The sequence below is a fragment of the Podarcis liolepis genome (assembly GCF_965112155.1).
Source record: "Podarcis liolepis genome assembly, chromosome: 9".
Taxonomy (NCBI): domain Eukaryota; kingdom Metazoa; phylum Chordata; class Lepidosauria; order Squamata; family Lacertidae; genus Podarcis; species Podarcis liolepis.
In genome coordinates this window covers 41838815-41864539 of record NC_139564.1, presented here as the reverse complement: position 1 = coordinate 41864539, position 25725 = coordinate 41838815, and the positions used below count along the sequence as shown (strand labels likewise).

Genomic DNA, 25725 nt, shown 5'->3' with positions numbered 1-25725 from the left:
ATAATCTCCCCAGAGCTAGCTGGCTGAATTGGTCCTACTTGGACCAGCGAGGAGGCCAGGGGAGAATTAGCTATGGGGTCTCAGAGTGGGTGATCTTCATAAAAAGGGAGGGGGAGGGAAGAGAAGGGAAATAAAATATCAGGCTGAATTCAAGTTAAAGGCCAGGCAGAATAGCTCTGTCTTCCAGGCCCGACAGAAGGAGGTTCAATCCTGAAGGGCCGTAGTCTCATGGGACAAAGCATTCCACTAGGTTGGAGTCATCACCGAAAAGGCCCTGGCCCTGGTGGAGGATAGTCTGACTTCCTTAGGGCCCAGGACCTCTAAACTATGGTTATTCATGGACCTTAAGGTCCTCTGCGGGGCATACCAGGAGAGGCGGTCCCATAGATATGAGGGCCCTAAGCCACAAGGTGGGCTTGCAGGTAACCTGGTACCAAATTGTTTAGGGCTTTACATGGTGGTTGATTGGCAGCCAGTACAGTTCCTTCAGCAGAGGTGTAATATGTGCACATCAAGGTGCTCCACTCAACCACCTGTTTGCAGCATGCTGCAGCTTCCAGACCAGTTTCAATATGGTCAGGGTAGGAAGAGGGACAGAAAAGACATGCTGGTGAATGGTCATATTTGAGAAACTAAGGCCACAGTCCTATACTCACTTACTCAACAAGCAGGGGCTGCCCTTGAAGATGACTTGGGAACTTCAACTGGTCCAAAAGCCTATTGTATCAGTACGCTTGATTATTTTTATTTCTGTATTTTATCTTTAGTTTAAAAATTATCAAAGTGTCATTAAAAAAGTTAATTCTACACTGCCCCGCATCACATTTCCATTTCCAAGTTGATGAGCCAAGTAGCGCATGATAGTCTCAGGAAGCACCCTACCAGCAAGAGGAGAAAATACTGTTTTCCCAAAAGTCGCTCAGACTTTTCTTGAATGACTTTGGCAAAGGAGCAAAATGAATCTAAACAAAGACAAGGTTGGGGGCAGGGAAAATCGATGCTTATGCGCAGCCAAGCAACTGTATGGATTAGGGAGGGTCTCGTGAGAGCAGATATAGATTACATAGCAAAAGCGGTGGTTGTAGTGATAGATGGCCCGGTAACAAGACCCAGCGCTCTAGCAACACAAACCTGCAAAAAGGCCCCGAAACAAGGTTAAATGGTCTAATTCTATTATTCAGCATGCTTTTAGGAAGGCCATTTGGTGAATGTCTCTGATTCAGGTACAGTAACAGAGAGATGGGAAAGTTCAGCACTTCCCTACTCTATAGACTAAACGGAGATCATGGCCACTGGTCGCATCACCTCCTGGCAAATAGAAGGGGAAGAAATGGAGACAGTGAGCTTTTACTTTCTTGGGCTCCATGATCACTGCAGATGGTGACAGCAGCCACGAAATTAAAAGACGCCTGCTTCTTGGGAGGAAGGCGATGGCAAACCTAGACAGCGTCTTAAAAAGCAGAGACATCACCTTGCCAACAAAGGTCCGTATAGTAAAAGCTATGGTTTTCCCAGTAGTGATGTATGGAAGTGAAAGCTGGACCATAAAGAAGGCTGATCGCCGAAGAATTGATGCTTTTGAATTATGGTGCTGGAGGAGACTCTTGAGAGTCCCATGGACTGCAAGAAGATCCAACCTATCCATTCTGAAGGAAATCAGCCCTGAGTGCTCACTGGAAGGACAGATCCTGAAGCTGAGACTCCAATACTTTGGCCACCTCATGAGAAGAGAAGACTCCCTGGAAAAGACCCTGATGTTGGGAAAGATGGAGGGCACAAGGAGAAGGGGACGACAGAGGACGAGATGGTTGGACAGTGTTCTCAAAGCTACCAACATGAGTCTGACCAAACTGCGGGAGGCAGTGGAAGACAGGAGTGCCTGGCGTGCTCTGGTCCATGGGGTCACGAAGAGTCGGACACGACTAAACGACTAAACAACAACAACAACTCTATAGACTAAAACAAAAACATTTCCTGAACTAAGGACTGAATTATTTGATGCTTCAATCATATACTTTTTAATAAGTGCTTTTTAAAAAGCATTAGACAGCAAACTAAATAGTGCTGCTTCTCATGAACCTCCTTATTTATTGTAAATGGATAGTGCTTTATAGACTAAAAACAGCAACCCTTCAATGTTATAAAACTGGGACAGCTTACTACAGAGTGATTTTATCTTTATACTCACCACACAGTAGCCTTCATACATAGATATAGATATAGATATAGATATGGTCTCCTTCCTCTATATTTGATTTTAACTTACTTGCATTCCTTACATGCTTTACCAAATACATTATTATTTATAAGATAACCTTATGGCAGAAAACTGTTCAAAGGGCAGCTTTTTTTGGGGGGGGGGGGAACTGCGGTAAATAATCCATACCAATGGATAAATATATAAACATTGAGAAAACTATGAAAACCATAAACTCACAATGGAATGAAAGCATATCTTACTTTTCTACAAAGGGAAGACTGTACACAGCCATTGCACAGGAGAGCATTCCAAAAGTTTGGAACTATGAGGGAAAAGGCTCTTCTTCTAGTAAGTAAGTAAGTAAGTAAGTAAGTAAGTAAGTAAGTTGACCTTAATTCTCTATGCAGAGATGGGGAACCTGTGACACCTTCAGGTATTGTAGGAACTCCCACCAGACAAAGGTAGAGGAGAAATTCTTTCAGTGAACATTTTAAAGTGAACCAACCCAATTTGCCACCTCCTTAATACACAAATAGGATCATAAATATCATTCAGAACGAACGCTTTTCCAAATTTTGTGATACATCTCATGGTTCAAAATATGTACCGTGCTGTGCAAAACACATGCACATTTTAAGATAAAATAACTTTAGAAATGCATATATTGCAATTAAATATGAATTTAAATAAAATTCTTGCACACTTTTAAGAAACTGCTATTAATGCAAAAACGAAACTGAACAGATTTATGAGCACACATACACATGAAATGGACACAGATTGAAAGAGACTGATACAACTCCCATCTTCTCTGACTAGGAATGAATATAGCACAAAACATCGGGAGGGCCCTAGAGACAGGAGCTCAGAGTAGGACTCACTGTAGTTCTTAAGGTTCCTGGAGGAGTTTACACAGGAAAAGGCATTCTTTAAGATACTTGTGACACAGATCATGTAGAGATCACAACCAGCCTGCTGAATTGGGTTCAGAAACATACCGGTAACCAATGCAGATATTTAAGTACCAATGTAAATCTTTTAGCTACTTATACCATCAGACAGGCAGCAGCATTCTGCACCAGCTGTAATTTCTGAATCGTCTCCAAGGACAGTTCCATGTACAGCACATTACAGTAATTTAGTCTGGCAGTCAACAAGACCTAAATTACCGTATTTTTCGCCCCATAAGACGCACCGGCCCATAAGACGCACCTAGATTTTAGGGGGGGAAATAAAGGGAAAAATTTTTATTTCCCCCCCAGGTGCGCTGCGCTACACCAGGAGCTTGGGGCGCGCTGAGCTCAGCACGCCCCAAGCTTCTAGGTGCGCGCAAGAAGTCCGCTGCCGCCCCAAGCCTCGCGCACCCGGCGGGACCTCCTGCCGGGTGCGGGAGGCTTGGGGCGGCAGCGGACTGCTTGCCGGCATACAGAAGCTTGGGGCGCGCTGAGCTCAGCACGCCCCAAGCTTCTAGGTGCGGGGAAGCAGTCCGCTGCCGCCCCAAGCCTTGCGCACCCGGCGGGACCTCCTGCCGGGTGCGGGAGGCTTGGGGCGGCAGCGGACTGCTTGCCGGCATACAGAAGCTTGGGGCGCGCTGAGCTCAGCACGCCCCAAGCTTCTAGGTGCGGGGAAGCAGTCCGCTGCCGCCCCAAGCCTTGCGCACCCGGCAGGACCTCCTGCCGGGTGCGGGAGGCTTGGGGCGACAGCGGACTGCTTGCCGGCATACAGAAGCTTGGGGCGCGCTGAGCTCAGCACGCCCCAAGCTTCTAGGTGCGGGGAAGCAGTCCGCTGCCGCCCCAAGCCTTGCGCACCCGGCAGGACCTCCTGCCGGGTGCGCAAGGCTTGGGGCGGCAGCGGACTGCTTGCCGGCATACAGAAGCTTGGGGCGCGCTGAGCTCAGCACGCCCCAAGCTTCTAGGTGCGGGGAAGCAGTCCGCTGCCGCCCCAAGCCTTGCGCACCCGGCAGGACCTCCTGCCGGGTGCGGGAGGCTTGGGGCGGCAGCGGACTGCTTGCCGGCATACAGAAGCTTGGGGCGCGCTGAGCTCAGCACGCCCCAAGCTTCTAGGTGCGGGGAAGCAGTCCGCCGCCGCCCCAAGCCTTGCGCACCCGGCAGGACCTCCTGCCGGGTGCGCAAGGCTTGGGGCGGCAGCGGACTGCTTGCCGGCATACAGAAGCTTGGGGCGCGCTGAGCTCAGCACGCCCCAAGCTTCTAGGTGCGGGGAAGCAGTCCGCTGCCGCCCCAAGCCTTGCGCACCCGGCAGGACCTCCTGCCGGGTGCGGGAGGCTTGGGGCGGCAGCGGACTGCTTCCCCGCACCTAGAAGCTTGGGGCGCCCTGAGCTCAGCACGCCCCAAGCTTCTAGGTGCGGGGAAGCAGTCCGCTGCCGCCCCAAGCCTTGCGCACCCGGCAGGACTTCCTGCCGGGTGCGGGAGGCTTGGGGCGACAGCGGACTGCTTGCCGGCATACAGAAGCTTGGGGCGCGCTGAGCTCAGCACGCCCCAAGCTTCTAGGTGCGGGGAAGCAGTCCGCTGCCGCCCCAAGCCTTGCGCACCCGGCAGGACCTCCTGCCGGGTGCGGGAGGCTTGGGGCGGCAGCGGACTGCTTGCCGGCATACAGAAGCTTGGGGCGCGCTGAGCTCAGCACGCCCCAAGCTTCTAGGTGTGGGGAAGCAGTCCGCTGCCGCCCCAAGCCTTGCGCACCCGGCGGGACCTCCTGCCGGGTGCGCGAGGCTTGCAGACACTCGCCCGAAGCAGGGGGAGCCCTCCAGAGGGCTCCCCGTGCTTCGGGCGACAGGCTGCCGCCCCAAGCCTCGCGCACCCGGTGGGACCTCCTGCCGGGCGCGCGAGGCTTGCAGGCATTCGCCCCATAAGACGCACCCCGATTTCCCCTTCATTTTTGGAGGGGAAAAAGTGCGTCTTATGGGGCGAAAAATACGGTATGTAGCTGGGTCTCTTATCTTTCAGGAGTTGGCACAGTTGCTGAACTAAGCTGGTAAAAAAGGCACTCCTGGATGCAGCCACCACCTGAGAATCTATGAGCAATTGGAATTAAATTGCAGCCAGGTTTTTGCCCACACGATCGCTCTCAAGGTTCCTCTTTGCAAGGTTGAGAAGGGACAACTCTGAACATCACACAGCATTCTAATTTGCATGGAATGCTCCAGCCCATGGCCACTAAGTGACAACCTATATCCCAGGTCTTTTGCACAGCTAGGTGCAGAACAGTAGGATCTCCAAGAATACCTGAGTCGCTTCTCATCTGACAGTTTTTAGTAACCCTCAGAAGGTGGGTTTAAATACCCCCCATCTCAGGAATGCACTTAGAGCAATGCTAAAGATTCTCCCCCCACCCTTTTATTCTTTTATTTTTGAGCTGTTCAGAAAGGAAGGTTCCGTGGCTTGAAGTCAAGAATATATTATCCAGTTAAGATTACAGCCATGCCATCATCTCACAGCATGTTTCATAGGAGACATCCCGTTCCATCTCCCTGTAGCCAAAATACCAAGACATAGGTTACTGAATTCTTTCCTAACCCATTCCACACAGACCACTAAATTGACTTGAACAGAACTTTCATCTACAGTGCTTATGCAAAACATGGTGCTGACCAAAATAAGACTTCCTACCATTGCCCCTCCTCCTTGTCCCCCTCCATTTACTTTTTAAATGTACTGATGCAACTGTTAATGCAGCAGAAACAGCACTTGCTGTCCCTCTGCCTGAAAAAAGGGGTCCTTATTCTGGGTGAGGTGGCCCAAGAGGTGCCTGCCTGTGCTGCCGACGCTTTTCTATTACTTCCATTTTGTTCAGAATGTGAAGGAAGGACAAGAAAATAATTCTATTTTCCTACATTTAACAGCTCGGTTCTATTTCCAGATGGCTCAGTGGAACACACACAAGCTACATTTCACACTTTGGCATGTCTTTCACAGAAAATGTGACAATGGAATAAACAGTAGTATCCTGAATATTCAGTGCATGGTGCGGGTGGAAAAACTAAAAAAAAAAAAAACTTTAAAAAGGAACGCCAGCATCAACACTCACCCCAATACCACTCCAAGTTCTTTCACATGGACTCTCGTTTGGCCTCGCAAATATTTAGACAGCATCGTGCTTTTGAGGTACATTTCCTGTAGCCGATCCTCGAGATGCATAATGCACTGTAAAAAGACATGAAACCCCACAGTGGTCCAATCCAATACAATAAGAGGGCAAAGCCATGCCAAACACAATTGCATCAAACGTGAACTGATCCTTCCTGGGGCCAGACCCAAGTTCTGCCTAGTTCAGCACCTCTATAATTAGGCTGATGGTGTCTAGTCTGGACCTGCCATAGGGCAACTGCTATAGTTGCCCCTAAGAATGGGGGTGTTGCATTGCTAATAATCAGGAGTGCCATGAATGGTATGTGGGGCTCAGCATCATCCCCACTTTAGTCTGATGGGAGGTACAAATACAGAATGCAAGCAAATCACTTTTGCTTTGGGCCCTCAGATCACAGGGAATAAAGGATGCAAACATGGCCTGCCAGCGGACAGAAACAAGTCTGCAGCAAAGAAGAAAGGTTCCTAAAGAGCTGTAGTTAATTCTCTAACAGCTATCAAAGAGGAGAATTCCTAGACTATTCAGTTATGCTGGGGGGTGGGGCGCTATTTCCACTATGCAGTCTTCCTTCAAGGTCTGAAAGAAGTCAGTGTAGTGGTCTATGGAATGTAAAAACTGGCTGCACATCGCACTTTCCCTGTTAATCAATTCCTTCTGCACGCAATCATTTGTAAACGCGGACTTACAAAGTCAGCAGGAAGGTTAAGTTTGTAAAGCTGTAAAATGGATTGTAATAAAGACGACACTTGGCTGGAGACCAGGACATCCTTGCCCAACTTCATGCTGTCGGTTATCTTTCTTTGGCTTGTGGCCACCTGTACTGTCCATTTATCTGTATCTGCAATAATGCAAACAGCTTCTGCTATGGGCTCATCTAGTACGGGATGCTGTAGAAAGGAAAAAGAAAGTAAATGGAACAGTTTGAAACCGCTGTCTACTTTTTAGATTAAAATATATTTAAGTCATACATATATTCTATTTACAAATTGAAAGTTTACATTCAGCATAGTTTGCGGCAATCTCTAATGACAAATGGCTAGTAGCATTTGTTCTTCTTAATCGAATATGCTTGTGGCCTACTGGAATAATAAATTTGGATGGCACTGATCAAGTGATATATGTAAACCTCTATTGTCAAATATTGAATTAACTGAAAAAAGTTTTTGGGGTTGTTGTTTTTTTTAAAAAAATGACGCAATAGCCCTTTCAGACAATAAAAGTGTCTTATTCTAGCAATCATGTCCTCATGATTAGGGCAGGGATTAGGTGCACATATGGACAGGACTCCCTCCATTTAAATAAATAGGTGGTCCCATGTATGCAAAAGCTCAGAATGGAAATCAGAGTATGTACAGTTTTTGTTGAAGGCAAACAGGTACAAAGTGGAAGATGTACTATGCATTTTGGGTGCATAACCGATTGGTAGAATGACTGCCTTGCACTCTGAAGGTTTTGTGTACAGTACTTGGCATTTCCAGTTTAAAAAAAGTTCAGGTAGGTGATGGCAGAGACCTCTAATGAGCCACTGCTAGGTAGGGTAGACAAGTACCAGGCTTGATGGATAACTAATCTTGACTTGGTATAATGCAACTTTCTATGCTTAACTGTCAATAATATTAAAGGGATTCTGTGTGACAAGCTCCACGTTGAACAACCCAGCACAGCAATACCTCAAGGACTGCCTCTCTCTATCTGAACCTACCCAGATCCTGAGATCACCCTTTCTTTGTGTGTCTCCTCCACGAGGGGTCCGGCAAGTAGCAAACTAAGGTATATCTAAATCCAGAATTTGTTTCCAATCAGAGGTAAGCTGTGCAATTCTAGAAGCAGGCCATAATGATTACAACCTTCCCCTGTTTGTACCCTGCCTCTAGAGAGATAGGTTCTATTTTAGTTGCAATGAATAGTAGCCATTTGTAGAATTGGTCTAACCCTTTTAAAGGCCACTTACGTGAGTGATCATTAATGCATCTTGCAACAGTGAGGTCCAAAATTTAAATCAGAATTACATTAATAGAAGGAAAATATAGATTAGGGTGCTCCCCCACACTTTGCATTTTCACTTTGGCATACTGCCAGATCTGATCCACCTCCAACTATCCCACTTTTGCATTTCCTACTGCCAGCCCTTGGCCTTCTATGTCTCGCTGCAAGAAAGAGGTTCAGAAGTATGTCCAGACTTACATTCACTGCATGACTCAACTCAGCCGATAGGCACTGCTTGAGCTGCTCATCGTTACTGATTCCATGCAACACCAGGTCAGGCATATATGAGGCACAATAGCCACCGAGAAGGGACCTTCCAAAATGCTTTACGCTTTGATTGCTGATTGTGTTGGATCTGAAACAGAGGAATTGGTTGCATGCTTAGTACTCAGCCATTTCTAAGGCCAGTTTGTGAAAAGCTATTGGAATAAAGCGGAATTATTTCAGTAAGATAGGCAGATTGCAATGCTATGTGAATGATGACACTGCCTTCTTTGCTTGCAAGATTACAGCTCATGATCAAAAATGAGCATGGGAAAAGTTACTATCATTCTCAGCTCTGAATCGCACAGTCAGTCCACAGTTCCCAAACTTTGTCTGTACCACAAAATATTTTCCCCAGCAGGAGCCTCAGTTATGGAACTTTGACATGACAATCTGGTTATTTGATGATTGCCTCGTTTATTTATAACATTTCTTACCTGCCCTTTACTATACAATTAAGATACTAGATGCACCTCTGTGGGATGGGGTCCACATTTTAGAGGCTGCCTTTCCCCATACTTCTGAGGGCTGCAGAACTACCAAGAGAGACCTCTCTTTGATAATCTTAACACCCAGGAAGATCAGCAGGAATGGAGGCAATCTTTCAGATATCTGGAGCCCAAATCATTTAGAGCTTTAAACACTAATGTCAGCATTTTGAAACCATTCATTTGATCATTATCTCTTAACCTCTCATAAATGTGCACCTAATGTGTTATCCAAACTGACAGCTAGGCAAAGCACCTATTTTATTGTTTAAGATGAGTTACATACTTGTTAACTTTTAAATTGGATCACTTGTGCACTGTTGTAGCCGAGTTCACAAAAACCACCTGTTTGTAAAGGCTGAAAGGCTGCATAATGTAGCATGTGAAATAGACACTTGCCCATGAAGGCTCATGCTAGTCTAAGACTTTGCTGTTTTCACATATTGTAAAGAGAGGAAAAACTGAGCCTTTTAGTCCATTGAACTAAATTGATAACTGTCTCTATTATTGTAAAACCTTAAAATTATGATGCAAGTATTATGCCTAAAATTAATAACTGGAAAAAACCCAATTTGCACTATACTAGGTTGTCTCGGCTTTCCCAGCAGAGGGTCAATACTACTTTATAATGAAAACATGTGGTTTAAGTTGGTCTAAATAGCAGGCTAGAGGTTCCTTCTTCAGATTTTTCAAGCGCTATCTTAGAACAGTTAAAATAACAATGCAGCAAACCCTTGAGGAGTCACACCTTTAGAGCTGGTCATATTAACTTATTTTTACCTTGGCAAAGCAAGTTCTACTTCGGAAAGTTCTTCTGTCCTACTGTTGACAGAGCTCAGAGATTGCCCATCTGGAATATGTGCGCTACCTTCATCGTCGCTCTCTCCCAGGGCACTGTCAGAGCTCTCATTTCTAGGCATGTTCTCTTCCACCCTGAAAGGGTGTTTGCTTCCAGCATCCCCACAGGGGACATCCTCCGTAACTGCCTGGCCAGATCTCTGCACATCAGCGGGACTTCCTGAATCACAGTCAAGAGAAACCCTTTCCAAGTTTTCACAGTGTGTGCTTTCAGCTTCCCCCAGTCTTCCTGGCTTTGCAGTTTTGACTTTGCTCTCAGAAGGGACAGGTGGATGGCATGACAACCGAAGCGCGCTTGGTAGTCGCGTTTTACAAGCTTTCTGCCTAGCACGTGGTTTAAGACAGAAGTAAGATTTCTCCTGCTGGACTTGGGCAGTTGCATGCAGTGGACTTGACAGGAAACACAGAGATTTGCTTTTGCTCCTCGGCATCCCTACAGTTTCATCCAGATCCTTTTGGGTGGGTTCTAAATCAGATACGGGTGATGGGGAGCTTCCAATTTGGAAGGTAACTCTTTCCAACTGAGGGTTCCTCTGGTTAGCCCTCTCACTGCAAAACAGCTGTCCTGCTGCGTTACACTGGTTGTCGTCCTTCATTCCTGTTGTTAAATCCTCTAATTTTGCACACCCCTTGGATACACCTTCTGAACCAGCCACTGTTTTCCCCTTCTTAGCTTCCTCCACAAGTCCTTTAGAGGAGCCGGCTTTGGGCAAGCAAGAGGGCAGTTCAGAACTCTGTCCAGCATTTATGCCTTCATGCTCCCGCTTCAAGCAGGCAGGTTCAAAGCAGCTCTCTCCCACAGCAGCAGCGCTCCCGGTTCTCCGGGGCAAACTGGGAGATATGAGAGCAGGTTCGTTTCTAACAGTGACTACTACATAATCAGAATCCTCAACTTCTCCCTTTTCTAGAGCTGTCGAGATCTTGCCACCACTCAGGGCTTGCTCTCCTCTGCCAACTTGTCCACTCCGGGTCAGATGATTCTCCTGCAGCTCAGAGCACCGTAAGAAATACGTAAGAATGTAGAGGATGCGTTGAACCAAATCTTTACGCTTCCCAACAATTACAGTCCTCGTCATTCTGACAGGTGAGCCTATAGCACCATATAAGTCACCTGAAAAAAGCATAAGGAAGAAAAATGGAGATTCATACTGCCTTTTAACCCAAAGGCCGTAAGCCAACAGCCCACATCCAATCCAATCCAGTTTTGTTTTGTGGTTTTTTTTAAAAAAAGATCCATCTAGTTACAATATGTGCCGTGAAAGTTTGCACTGAGGAATCAAACATGATTATAATCATTGCTCTAGCCTAAGAGACAAATTAAAACTCAAGGGCACGATCCACTTCAAGTTAAGCTATTTTACATTTCATTGATTTCAATAGGAGGAATTAAACACACATGGTTAACTTCCTATTGAAATCAATGGGACCTAAAAGTGCTTACCACTGGCTAGATCATGCCCTCAAGTTTTATTTGTACTACATAATTAGTTATTTTTTGAAAAAGGGTTCTTCCCAAGTCATTAGCAGGCAGATCTTACTTGTCGTGCTAAAAATCAATTACATTTTCTGTGCCAAGAACACCTGAATTATGTGACCCCTATAAAAGCTAAATGGTGTACAATTTACATTTTTATATCCTATCGCAGGAGAAATGCAGAAGTGTAAAATGAAATGATTTATGACAACCCATACTTTACAGGTCTGCAACAGATGAGAGTCAACAAAAACCAGTTATCGTTATAGAAATCGTGTTAGCAATTCACAAAACATGAAGCTCTATTAAAAACACACACACACCACGAAATTTAGAGACTATTAAAGTGTAAGCTGCTCAACAAAACAAAAAATCTATTTCTTGCACCTTCACTTGTACCAGTAGAAGTAAGGCTGTAGCTTATGCGGTAACCACTAGAGGGCATCATCACGCTTTTTAAAAAACAGCATCTCAACCACTGGCAACAGAATCCCTTAGCCCTGACCAACATCTGGCTGCAAGGAGCAAGCTTTTATGCTGAATGAAGAGTTCACTAAAGCTGATAAAATATGTGCATGCTCAAAGCATAGTTTTGGTAAGTATAATAGAGCTATTTCAAAAACGTCTCCCCTGTGCAACCATACATCAAGCAGCTTTCTAATAATTCTCCATTTATTCCTCAGCCTAATATGACAAACAATTTTAAAATGCATGTGCACAAGGACATTTTCTGTGCAGATTAAGTCTTATCCTATAAAAAAAGATCGTCTTGGGTTTGTTTTTAAAGTTTCACACTGACCTAGCTGTGCCCAGAGCGGATTGTAAGGGTGAGATTTTGCCAGCATGTTCACAGACTGAGAGGCACGTTTCTCAGAGGAGGCCCTGATGGGAAGGTGGTCAATTGGCATCACTGTGGGGACCCAAGCCAGGTGATAGGTCAGCACTGCCGTCAAGAGAGCCGCTAAGAACCTGTGGAGAAAAGAGCCACAAACAAGATAAATATGGCAATGAACCTACAGTCCCTATGACGGGGAGCAGAGCAAGCAAGCAAGCAAGTCACAGCGACGACTTACTGGTTTTTGCTGGTCTGTTCTATCAAGACGGTGAATTCCTTCAGAAAGTGTTGGCACAACTGATTCTTTTCAGAAGTGCCGGACATCATGGTTAGCCACACAGGCTCTGCAATCCTTGGAACTGAATACAAGTTCCAGATTGTAATTCTGTAAGAAGGAGTGGGGGGAACCAAAGAGAGATCTATTAGCTAAAACAGTATACACTATTCAAAATGCAAAGCCTCTATCCCATAACAAAAGAAGGTGATCTCAAGCATACAAAGCCAAACTATTAGTTCTGCTTCCCAAGCGCCGCTGCAGTAGGCCCAGAAAATATGGGGTCAGCGACTGTTGACAGATTACTGCCCAGCAGTCTGAAGCATTCACTGTTGTACTGTTTGGGGCTGATTGGAGTTGTAGTCCAAACAGCTGGGGGGGGGGGCAGATTGGTGAAGGCTGGTTTATATTGCGAACAATTCACTTCCTCTTTTATATAATCCCTCTCCACCCTCTCAGCCATGGCCTCAGTCAGGTGCCTAAATAATAAACTGAGGTGACCAAACCCAGAGAGGTGTGAAATCCTGATCCAAATACTAATTCTTTTCAAACTCGATAATAGCTTCCCTTTATTTCAACACAGGCAACATTTTATATGTATCACAGCATAGGTTAATGTTGACACGGACATTCGTAATTAGCTATCTGTGATTGCTGGTCAAACATATCCTGGACATGATTTGAAAGGATTTATGGCCCAATTTCTAATCGTAGTGGTTACAGCTGGGAAAGGTTGTTCTCTGCAATGAAGCAAAAAGTTATAGGATAAATAGTGCCAGGAGAAGAAGTGAGGTCAGAGGAGCATGCTTGCACCTGGCTGTCCATTTTGCATGTGTGTTTTTCCTCTTAAAACTTATTTCTTCCTCATCTTCTTCCTATGGTTTAAATCTCTCCCTGGTTTGGAGGCATGCTAGGCGGTGGCAGTGGCTCCAAGCAGTTTCCTAATCTTCTACCAGCACATTCCTTTTGTGGTTGTGCTGATGGAGCTCCTACATCAATTGGTCATTAGAGGTTTCTGCAGGACATCGGCTCTCACACTCTCTTTGCAGGGAGCTTCGGTGTCCCCCGATACACCTTCCAGGGGGCCCACAGCACTGTAGCTGAAGTCATTCTTCAATTAATTTGCATAAATGACAGCCTCAAATGAGTTGAAAATGTAGACCTTGCCTACACACACAGCAGAATGAAGTGGGAGCAAGGTGGCAAAGTCGACTGCTGACAGAGCATTGCATTTATAAACTTCAATAGGTTTTTAAATACAGGGTTTAATGTGAAAGGAGCCTATAGTGACGTATTTCACTCTGCTACCTCATTCTGCTTCATGGGCACTTCACTGCAGCCCTCTTTTGGAAAGTTAGGTGGCAGACTGCTGCAGGTAAAAATGGCAGTTTTTGAAACAAACTTTTACTGACATTGCACAATTGAGTCAGATCCCATATGCTGGGATGTCTCACCACTGCTGCATTCCCCATATTGATTAAAGAGGCACCAGTTTTGGCTTTTTTTTTTTTTGGTAGAGAAAGAGAAAAACCATGTAGCCTCACTTTCTCCATCCCCAGAGCCAACCTTTTTCTTTGTTTGTTTGTTAAAGGTGAATCTGTGCCTTTGTACCTGAAAGGCATGTGCTCCTAGGAAACAGAGGGAGACTAGTGCAACAGGGACAAAGCTGCAATGAACTGGGCTCTGAATGGTGACCTGTATGCCCTTTATGGAGAAGTACAAATCTACTGCTTGCCTTCCATGGACCACTAACTTACCTGAATTCACCCAGGGCATCCATGACACGGCTGATGTACACTTGCACTCTTTGGCTTGTTTCTGCTATTTTTCTGCAGGTGATCATGGCCTTGGAGAGAAAGCAATCATAATAGGTTTTTTAAAAAAGAAAAGCAAAAGTTATTATTATTTCAAAGGTTTACTGAAAAACTTTGAAAAGTCAAGCACTGGAATCTAATGAATAGAGGAACAGCTCTAGTTCAGAGGTGAAGCATATGCATTGCATGCAAAAGGTCCCAGTTTCAATCCTTGGTGTCTCCAGATAGGTCGGGAACCACAATTCCCATCATCCCTGACCACTGGACACGCTGGCTGGGGATGATGGGGTTTGTAGTCCAACAGCATCTGGGGACTCAAGTCAGAGAAAGCTTCTTGAGACTGATAAGAGAGATCAAGGAGCAATATGCCTGAAGCATCTATCGCATTTCATGGAAACCAGATAAAAAGTATTTGAATAAAAAATTGGTTGCTGGGGGCAGGGGACAGAGAGAGGAATCAGTGCTGTAGATCAGTTGCTCATTCTTCCCAATGAAAGTTTGTGTCTGTCTTGCTACAAGAGGCTCATCTGCCAAGTCCATGTCAGGTTAGACGATATGTAACTTTCAGACCTTGTGTGGTGCCATGGAAAAGATCTTAAGATTTCAAGCAGAAGCTGTACTTTGCCAGCTCAGGCATGCAACTCCCTGGAGATCTGCCCCTGACATGGCATCACTCTGCCCATCCTGCCTCCCAGATGGTTAATAATAATAATAATATTGAATGGATGTGTTCCATGCTCTACCATTTCAATGGCGCTCTTCAGCTTGCTCATGTGTGATTCAAATAAGGGGAAGTGAGAGAAGAAGAAATCCTGGAATTCCCTTTGGGCCTCTTCTTTTTCTGGGAGGGTGAAAATGACACTGATGGCAATTTTCTTCCTTCGAACCATTGCAGGATTGAGGCCACAGCTTTCATCTGCCATGCTGAAAGTTTCTTCAGTTGACCTGAAAAAGAAAATGCAGTGGGAAAATTACAGCACAGCTATGTGCTCATTTAGAAAAATCAACCATGTTCAAGAGGTTTTTGTTTGATGCCCTAGTGCACTGATATTAGTAACGGGTTTAAAAACAAGGACTGTGTGTATGCATAGAGCGCTGGTTTTAACTTTTAAAGTCCTTAACCATTTTGAGACCATGTTAACTGAAGCCTACACCAAGAATGGGGAACCTGTGAGCTACCAGATGTTGGACTACAACTTGCATCATCCCCAGCTATTGGCCATGCTGGCTAGGCCTGATGGGAGTTGGAGTCCAACAACACCTAGAGGGCAACAGGTTATCCAATCCTGGCCTACACCCTTATTGTCCTGTCTGAGCACCAAGATTGGCTGCTTAAAAGTGAGCAGGCTGGTATCAGGTATCAGTGGTAGTTCCACATTTTTTGCATTCCCCACCCCCAAATCTGTCTTATCCCTCACTTCAGAGACTGAGGCAGGCTCTAAAGACTTTCTGTTTTGCTGGCCTTGTGTGATTTTGTCACTGGCTTTTATGTTCCTGCCATTTATCCTTTTTTAGAAAAAAATTAAAAACTTCAAAAGGTGGCTCATTAAAAATTTAAATACAAATACTGAAGTATTGTATGCAATTTTCCCTCCCCAAAAGTATTAGTCGAGGTGCCACCACTGTTAACAGGGAGATTACATCCCACTGGAAACAGGGTGTACCAAACTAGAGCAACTACACTGCGAAACTCCCTCTCCAGCAAAGTCCACCAGGCCATTAAAAATTATTATTATGCATGTACTTGATCTAAGCAAGCTTTTAAAGGCCTTTTTTTGTTGGTGGCATTCAATTGCTGTTGTTTTTAACTCTGCAGTCTTTTGAACCAGTTTTACAGATGATTTATAATTGTGGCAAGTCTCCAAGGCACTTAAGATGGGGGCAATTTGCACAACTGGACTTCTCTCCAGTTTTCCCTCTTCTCCCTCCAGTCCCTCAAACCTCCTCCAGAAGGCCCCCCCCAGTCCTCTAAACCTCCTCCAGAAGGCCCCCCCCCCCGTCCTCTAAAGAAGATTTTGGGAGCATGCAGAGGGAAGGAGATGCCCGATTCCGTAAGCAGATGCCCGCTTGTGCTATGCTTGTTCTTTCCACAGAGTCTACAAAATCCTATTCCGGGAATATGCCCTAGAAACCTACCACCTAGGAATAATGCCGTTTTCCAAACTTGTTCTTTGACTTCGTATCCAGCGGCGGTGGTAGCTGCTAGAAGAGCTTGGCGACAGCAAAGGAGTCATCAAGAGGCTGCTTAAAGAAGCTGGCAAGAAAGCAGAAAGAAGCATCACCCAAGATGGTCCTTCAATAGTGATTTCCCCTGGTACCATGCTCCCCACCCCCAGGTCTTTTAAAAACATCTTCTCTTGGGGTGGGGTAGGAAAAGAGAGGCCCACAGCTTCATCTTAAGAGCGCTGAAAATGCAGAAACCCCACTACAGAGTGATAACAACTCCTCTGAGTTTTAGGAAACAACAGTTGGTCTTACTTAAAGATGTGGCAATGCAAGAGAACAGGCAGCTCCCCTACCCTTCCCATAGACAAAACTTAAAAGTCTTTGTAGCAATTACATTCCCAAATTCAGAAGCAAATAAATTAATATGTTTTCCCCCGCTCCAGGGGTCTTCTCGGATGCTGCCTTTCTGCTACTGCAGCAGACACCTGCTAGGCAATGAAACTATTCCCTCCTCTCCTCTCCCCAGAGATATGGAGGACCCTCTGGTACAGATTTTGAGGACATGCGGGGAAAGGAAAGGAAGGGAAAGTTGCACTGTGCAAGTGGAACTCTGCATACACAGTGTTGCATGCAATCAGGTTTCTAGATTGTGTGGCAGCCCTACTTGAATACAGTAGGCTCCCTCCTGCAGAAATTCAGCCCCAATGTATTTTGGGGTGGGGATGCTGCAGGAATGGCAATGAAGATCAGAAGGTGCTCGGTTTGAATCCCCGCAACGGGGTGAGCTCCCGTTGCTCAGTCTCTGCTCTTGCCAACCTAGCAGTTCAAAAGCACGTCATGTGCAAGTAGATAAATAGGGACCGCTCCGGCGGGAAGGTAAACGGCGTTTCCATGTGCTGCACTGGATCGCCAGAAGCGGCTTAGTCATGCTGGCTTAGTCATGTCTGCGGACCAACGCTGGCTCCCTCGGCCTATAGAGTGAGATGAGCGCGCAAACCCAGAGTCGGTCACGACTGGACCTAATGGTCAGGGTTCCCTTCACCTTTTTAATGGCCTTAAAAAGACCAGAAAATGGATTTTACAAATAATCCTAGAATAAGAAACTAATGAGCATACATTTCCATTTTTAACACAGTATCGGGGTTCATAACAGTGCCATATCAAGTGTGATGAAATCTGGAACTGGTGGCTCACATGTCACTAAAAATGTCTTTGCCACATTTGGTTGGTACAGCAGAGAGGAGTGATATACCTGATCGAGCGATGCCACTGTCTCTGTCTTCATTCTGCCCCCTGCTAGGCATGTCAACAGGTGTGCTGTGCGCTGAAAGGGGGGGAAATAGAGGAGATTTAACAGGCATCCTATTTCTCACCTGCATTTACAACAGGGCCACACAAGCAGCATTTTAAATTCAACAGTGATATTTCTCAAAGCTCCAGAGCAAATGCCTCAAGAGTGACAAGGAGGGGGCGAGGAGGACACAATCGCAGGCTTAAAATTAGTCAAGTCTGCTTTAACAAACATACTATTGATCCTGCAAGATTATCAACACGTCTTTTGTCAATCAATCTTTATTACGGTCCAGAGACCCTTGTCTGAAATCCTAGTCTGACTTCAACTAGTTTGTTAGTGTTATCAGGTTGGAACGCTGATTGGAAGGAAAATAGCCATTAGCACTGTTGTGCAAACAGTTGCCTAATAGCTGACATGGTGTTATAATTATAGTTCCCATAGAGGTTTTCATGCTTCTGAAGACACTGAGAAATGAAGGAACATATTTTCAGTTTGAAAACAACAAAATCTCCCTTCAGGCATTCTCCTCACTGCAATTACCAGAAGGGGAGAGAATGGGGGAGACCTCCCTGCTCCTACTGTCAGTTATCATTGCTGCCACACCCTTCCTTCATAGCAGGCTGAACTTCTACAGGGAGCTTTTTCTAATGTATGCTCTCCATGCAATTTAGCACATGGACCTTCCAGTGTACATGGCCACAGCTGGCTCAAGGCTGCAGAAATTTACCCACTCTCTCTTCTCATGGGGTAGGGGGAAGGGAATGGACTCCATGGCATAGTATGGCTGGGAGAAGAAAGCCTAAGTAAGACTAAAGCCTTAAGTTGCCTAGATAGCACCTATGAAGCCAGGAGTGGTTTGAACAAGTATGGAATTCCTTATTCTCAAGACAAAAGATATGTGTAGACTAGAGCTGTTTTGTATCCCAATTTCAAGGGCAATGTCTTGGAAAAACAGACCCTACTTCTGGTATATGTTGATTAAAAAGAGAGAGAGGATGCATCACAGTCTAAACTCAACATACTCATGGACACATACACACAACTGTGTGTGTACATGTGTGTGTATAATACTGTCAATTAATTTGATCTCTGGTCAAGTCTGCTTTTCTGCTATTCTCTGAAAAGAGAATATGTGAAAGTGGGTGATTATGTTTTAAATGACTACCTTATGTAATGTTAATTACTATATTGCTCTGTTGTAACACACACACACACACACACACACACACTTAAATGAATTTATCATGGCATTAGTTTAAGTTTCCTATGTAACATGCTAGCGGGAAGTAACACAAACTATCCACAAGTTAAAGGCAACTTCTGTGGTTAGAAGTGAACTTATGCATCCAACCCATTGTTACTCTTACGTGCTTTAAAATGGTAACACACACAAATGACAAATATCTGTTTTCAGGTGGCTCCCAATGCTAGGCTGAACAGCACTTGTAGCTCCATAAATTCCCAACATTAAGCAAAGAAGATTGATTGATTAGAGGGCATGCAAAATTTGTGACCCATGTTTAGATTAACTCAGATTCCCTTGCTCACACTCTTCCAAAAGGTCAGTAATTCCGCTATAAAATTAACTGTGCTTATTCAGTGGCATTTAGGTGACTTTACCATGTGGGGGCAGGGGAAGATAGAGGGGGTTGGAAAGAAAGAAACCACCCCAACATTATTACATGTGAGAAAATTAACAGAACACACCAGCAAATGATTAACTTGGAAAAAACAACTCCTCTCAAAACTGGAAGGGCTCTGTCATCTGGGAATAAATATGGCGCTATGAAGTGCGACCAGCAGGGAAACACATTACTGAGGATGCTACATGGACAGTGTGAGGAACTTGCAGCCCTCCAGATGTTGGCCAAAAGCCATGGCTCAGTCGCAGAGCCATCTGCTTTACTTGCAAAAGGTATCGGGTGCAATCCTCAGGTAAGGCTTCTGCTCAAAGCCCTGGAGAGCAGCTGCCAGTCAGTGTTGACAATACTGAGCTAGAAGGAGCAATGGTCTCCTGTGTTCTGATTGCACTGCTCAGCCAGTGGCGCAGAGCGGCAGCCTCCCGGCAGCAGTGTTACTGCTGCTTACTAGGGTTGGCAAAGGACGGCATGCTGTGGATACCCCAGCAAAACCAATTCGGTACTCCCACCTTCACCACTGTGCCCCCCCCTCCTGGGAAGTAGTTATGACTCCACTGCTGGGAGGCTATTGCCCTGGCTCTGCCCCCACCAATTCGGATGGTCCTGATCCCTGACCACTGTCCACACTGGGTGAGGCTGATGGGAGTTGGACTCCCACAACATCCGGAGGGCCACAGGTTCCCCACACCTCCTTTAGATGAACTCTAGCTGAATATTTTAGAACTACCACCACCACCACCTCCTCAGCCCAGTCTATTTGTGGAGAGGAGTTATTGACCCCATGCCAGGAGATTTCCACCAGGAGCTAGCTAGAGGGGCATGTACAGGTGCACCACCCTGTGCTCGACGCTGCACACAAACCTGCAAAGAAGGAAGCACTCCGGGTGAGCCAGAGAGGCCCCCCTTCAGCCACACCATGCAGCAGTTTGTTGCTACACAGCTGCAATACACCTAGAAGGCAGCAACACAAGAAACATACAAAACAAAACAAAATCAGATTACATGGAAATGTAACAGACCACGAACCAAAACTTGTGGTCCGAACAAACGCACACACAAATAATTAAACCGCTGAATGTACTTACCCAGGTTACTTCCACTGTGGCAGGGGCCCAAACTATTTGGATTAGAGTTCAGTCTTGCTAAACTGGGTTCTTGATTCATGTATTCAAAGCTACCTTGCAAGCTGTAAAAGACACATCCATCCAAGAAAGATGGATTAAGTTGCCAATGAGCACTTCCTCCCCATGCCGCTCTCCCTGTACCCCTGCAATTGGCTATCCATGATCATAGAGAGATTTCTAAACTTATGTAAGATAGCATCGATTTCACCCACACACAGCAGGCAGCACTGCAATGGAAAAAAGTCAAGATCTATAGGTTGCATCCCAAGTAGCACTAAGTAATTCACTCCAACAACGTAAGGATTTGAGTTTGCACAACATAACTTTCCCTTGCTCTCCTCTGTCCCCACTCACCCTCTAAATCTGTTCTGGGGGTCCCCCCAACCCTGCAGAGCAGATTTGTCAGAGTAAGAAGTGAGGAAAGGAAAGTCCACTACCCAAGTGTAAATCTTTGCACTGACAGAAGGCTCTTGTTGGCTATAACTCTAAGAAACACCACCACAACTTGAAGTGATGACCATGTGCACAGGAGTTTCTTATTCCTCTACACCAAATGGTGAATCCCTCCACTTTTAAGAACGTAGTTATCTTTACATAGCCACTTCTACTGCTTGTTGTGAATTCTGAAGCCAAACCCCCTAAATTTACAGTTGAGTCTCATAGGACTTGACATCTGTGCCTCAACCACCCAAAAATAATTTATGGTATTGGACTCTTAGTTAATGATTACCAAAGCAGGATTTTTCAAAAAATAAAATACTGAGTTGAGTGAGAAATGCCTCCCCCTTGAAAATCTGAATCTGAAAACAGTAAAAGCGAGAAAGGAAGATGCTCTCACCTATTTGCACTTCCACAGAAGCTGCCTACTCTGGCAGAGAAAACTTTACTCATCATAAGCTGCGGAGGAGAGCTGAAAGGATAAACAATAAAACTAATAATTCAGCTGTTCCAGTAAGAACTCCATGACAACAAGAAGGAACTGGAGGCATTAGCTCACCGTATATAGTGGATCTTCAGTGTAGAGCCTTTGTAACTCATTGCTACTGAACCAAACATCATCTCTCCCAACATGTTGACATCAGAAGCTGGCCTGGTGTACTAGAAGGAAGGAAAAACAGTTGCTTCTGCAAACTTTGCCATATGCGGCTTCTAAACCAAGCAGCTTTTGAGTTGTACCGTTGTAGTAAATTGAGTCCCAATGAAGTATTAACACAAGGAAGTGAAAACACAACAGGCATAGCATTACTGAATTACCAAAGTTCTACCGATTCTGAACAGCCACTACTAAAAGCAGGCAGAGTGAAAATGGGGGACATCATATCACAATCTGATTTTGAATACATTTTTTAGCTGCCCTAATTTAACACGCCCCTCAGAGGATATGTACGAGATCATGAAGCAAAAGAAGGTCTATTGAAACAAAAAGATATACATGTTTGGGATTTTAAAGCACCAATATGTATAATATACTAAATTTCATTTATTTATTTTTACTCCCCCCCCCCCGATTTTCTTTTGCATGTCTATTTCATCATTCACATAAAATCCATACCACTTTTAGTTTAAAAAAGCTGGTGTACAACAAACATGGGATATGCAGAATTAAAATGTGCTAAGCATTTTATACTCCTTCGTCTTCAGACAGCAGCTCTAGTGAGAATTTAGCCATTTTCAGCGCAGTGCAACTTGTAAAGCTATTCTTTTTAACTGCTTTTTTAAAAAATGCAAATGTATTAAAGAAAAAAAAAGGAAACTAAAGAAGGGAATAAGAATCAATACATCCATCTTAATTTATACATACAAATTGATACATGCCATCCAAATGCCTTTTTAAGTATCCAAAATTGGCATTAAGGCCCTCAAATCATTACATAAATAGATGGTGAGGATTTATCCCTCCAGGCCAAATGGAAAGCGATTCCTTACCACATATGTGGCAAAACGTAAGACCAATCTGGTTTTCGATTCAGTTGACTTGGGGGTATGTATAGATGCCAGTTCTCATGTTCAGGTTACCTGATACTTAGGAATGTCTTCACTGACGTTCTGCCTACTGTCCACTGAAGAACTACAGGGAGAAGCTGCACTGGCTCCACCAGTTGTTTGGCAACCCTTGCCCCAAGTCTTCCCAGAAGCATCCTATAGGAGGAAATATATTAATTCATGGTAATGCAGAATCCCCATAATTTCTAAGCAACCCTGGGGCATTTCAGGGCAGAAAACATTGTCTCCATGTTAAAATGGATCCGCTTGCACTTTTAATCCTGGTCATGGCTGTTTTCCTGATCTGCTAATTGGGTGCTTTCCAGATGTTGTTGCACTCCCAAATGACATCATCCCCAGACAGATGCTTATTGAGGCTGATGGGAGTTGTAGTCCCAACATCTGTAGGGCACCAGGCAGCCAAAGGCTACAGTATATGAACTGGACTTTTCTGGTTTCACTTTCCTCAATACAACCAAGCACTTTCGTTGCGCTCAGACCCCCAGACTTTTCCTGTCTTCTATTTACACACAAAGCCCATGTTCTGAGGACTAACTCTTCATGGCGTCGAGGCCAGACCAGGCTCCAGGGCCCAGAGACCTCCAGTGGCAGGCAGGGTGGGACAGGGAGCCCTGTATGGGGGGGTGCCTCATTACTGTGCTCCCACAAAGTGGTGCATCTGCGCTGACAACCCCAGTGTGTCCCCCCAATACTATGCCCCTGCAATCAACCCCTCTTCCCAGAGAACTCTGGGAACTGTAGCTCTGGGAGGAGAATAAGGGTCTCCTAGCAACTCCCAGCCCCCTTCTCAAATTTCCCAGGATTCTAGCGAGGGACAGCCATGGCTGTTTAAAGTAGTAGAATACTCTTTTGAATAAATAGAGCAGATGGGGGCCTAATTTATTCTTTTAGTTTAAACTCATTGATTAGCTGGGCTGGGAGTGGGGAGGTGAGCTCATTGAGGTAAGAACGAGCCCAACAAGCCATCGGTTTTAGAAGGTCAATAAAAACCCGAACTCAGTAAAAGCAGGAGCATAACAAGGTTTTCTCTTCCCCAGCCTCACACCTCCTCCTTATCTGCCCCCATAAAGCACACAGGCCTTTTGCACATTCAAACCACCTATTTACGTTCCTTTTGTAAGAGATTTTGCTTTGTACTACATTTAGTTAAGGGCTGTTAATCTAATCCCCCAATGTGACTGTCATTAGGGAAAGAGCAAAATTGTTGGTTGTCATGTGTTTGACACAAGCTACTGACAAGGGGGGGTAGGGAGAGAAAAGCCTTCTGTAATGCGTTTGCCTGTGGGCCACCCACAGGAAAAGCCTGGAACAGAATTCATTAGCTGTACTTCATGATTAAGCTCTGCTTTTTACATGCAAGTAGCCAGCCTAGGCTTCCAGATAAACAAGCCCAATGGGAAGTTGGCTCAACCTGTACGTTTGGTTGTTGCTGCTCTGAAGACTCTTTTTCAAAGAGTTCAGGAGAAAAAAGCCCAGTGAAGTGAGGAGTGAAATGGAAACCACGGCTGGAATGGACAGAAGTAATTTACATCAATCAGCCAAAGCTGAGCCTTGTGTGTAAACTGTATTCAAAATGAGCTTTTATTCCAAGATGACATCATAGAGCCAGATGCATTGCAAACCATATGTTTAAAGCATATGGCTTCCCCCGCAGAGAATCATGGGAACTGTAGTTTGTTAAAAATGTTGGGAACTGCAGCTCAGTGGGAGGAAAAGCTACAGTTCCCATGATTATTTGGGGGGGGGGGGCGCGAAGCCGTATGTGTTAAATACATGGCGTGTATGCAGCCAGAGTTTGCATACACAACCAAGTCTACATACACCTAGAGGCAAAAGAGTGGGGTAGCAGGAAGAGGGAAAGATCTCAGGCAGCCAAGAGGCTAGTTTTCCACTGAGATGTAAACAAAGAGAAAAGAATGGTGATGTTTGTATTCTTAAGCCTTAAGTAAAGGCGGGATATAAATAAATATTATAATTGTGATTTTAAAAAACTGTGGTCATTTTCTTATTTTATTTTTCTGCCTGGATAAAAGGAGGAAACAACAAAACCCATACCTGAACCGTTGTCTCATCAATTTTGTGGACTGCTGTGGAGTCAAACAAGACCTGTCTGCCCCGCCTCTCACAATCTTGATAGACTATCAAGCGGATTTCATTTAGGTCAAACCCTGAAGAGGACCAGCTGCGAATTGTAAATACAAGAAGGAATTAAGATAAATAGCCATTTATTCAAGAGACTTTTTCCATGGCGTGGTCTTGTGAATGTTAAAGCCACAAATGTTCTTCATACATTCACACTGAAAAGGTAGCAGAACAGTTGGATATTACATCATGAGCCATTTCAAAAGTTAAGTCAAAGTATCTAAAGCAAGTAGAAAAGTTTGCATTCTGTACATGTGAGACTCTGTTACATTTCCATTTAGTCTGATGAAGAGTTAGTGTAAGTATAGGCGGAAAATTCTGAAGAGTCGCTTTACAACTTGAAGGAATACCACATACATGCCTACATGTAATGTTCAGTATTAATGTGGGACGGCCATAGTAGTATATACAGGAGTTAACTGGAAAGCCACAGCTAACCCTAACCCTAGTATTAGCCGGGATAGTCAGTGTGGCGAGACATACCAAACCTCATTACTCAACTCCAGGTTTCTAATTTAAGACCCCTAATAAACCATTCAAGAGAAATTGCAGGTTGCCTTAAAAGGAAGAAAGAAAAACCACACAACAATATTGTCTAGGTAACCCTTAAGACTTGGATTAAAAAAACAACAACTCTGAAATTCTACCTGAACACATATAAAAATCACTTAAGCATCCTTCAGCATGCCAAGGTCCGATTCTGCCAGGGAAGAGGTGTAGCCACAAATCAAACTGTTTTTTAAAATAGCTGAATTCAGGACAGGGAGCAAAGTATCAGCATCCAATCAGAGAGGATACTGGACATTCACTAAGTCCAGCCCACAGGCAGGAAGAAAATACTTGACATCTGGCTACCCCAGGTTAATAGGTAGAACATTCTCTTTCCCTTCTGACAAATGCTTCCTTGTGTGTTTGGAGGCAGGATAACAAGAGTAGATGTGTATTACCATTTTTTTCTATTATGCATAGAGAAATAGTTACATATGGTTTACTGGCATATACGGAAGAGTCATAGCTGTCTCTTCTATTGTAGATGCCAATTACCAGTTCCTCCACTATCC

At 44.8% G+C, this 25725-nt stretch overlaps 2 protein-coding genes across 6 annotated transcripts in view; one reads left to right on the top strand and one right to left on the bottom strand.

Moving 5' to 3' along the window:
* Nucleotides 1-10928, top strand: part of SPMIP2 (sperm microtubule inner protein 2) — a 43066-nt gene extending 32138 nt beyond the window's left edge. The window contains exon 6 of one of the 2 annotated variants that reach the window (XM_083520370.1): nt 10806-10928. In XM_083520370.1, the coding sequence (XP_083376496.1) occupies nt 10806-10807 (2 nt within the window). In that variant the 3' untranslated portion in view covers nt 10808-10928. Of the gene's footprint in view, nt 1-5160; nt 6236-10805 lie in introns of those variants that run through there. The other variant, XM_083520371.1, reaches the window with a different exon arrangement.
* The window catches only part of FNIP2 (folliculin interacting protein 2), a 55870-nt gene that overhangs the window by 3302 nt on the left and 26843 nt on the right, over nt 1-25725 (bottom strand). For 2 of the 4 annotated variants that reach the window (XM_083520250.1, XM_083520249.1), the window contains exons 2-17: nt 24578-24704; nt 22535-22657; nt 21516-21616; nt 21357-21428; nt 20480-20580; nt 20256-20345; nt 17713-17784; nt 16431-16548; nt 15038-15239; nt 14238-14326; nt 12445-12591; nt 12171-12340; nt 9820-11008; nt 8486-8642; nt 6988-7188; nt 6242-6357 (exon numbers count right to left, since the gene is read on the bottom strand). In XM_083520250.1, coding sequence (XP_083376376.1) covers nt 6242-6357; nt 6988-7188; nt 8486-8642; nt 9820-11008; nt 12171-12340; nt 12445-12591; nt 14238-14326; nt 15038-15239; nt 16431-16548; nt 17713-17784; nt 20256-20345; nt 20480-20580; nt 21357-21428; nt 21516-21616; nt 22535-22657; nt 24578-24704 — 3075 coding nt within the window. The remainder of the gene's footprint in view (nt 1-6241; nt 6358-6987; nt 7189-8485; nt 8643-9819; nt 11009-12170; nt 12341-12444; nt 12592-14237; nt 14327-15037; nt 15240-16430; nt 16549-17712; nt 17785-20255; nt 20346-20479; nt 20581-21356; nt 21429-21515; nt 21617-22534; nt 22658-24577; nt 24705-25725) is intronic. The other 2 variants (XM_083520252.1, XM_083520251.1) reach the window with 1 other exon arrangement.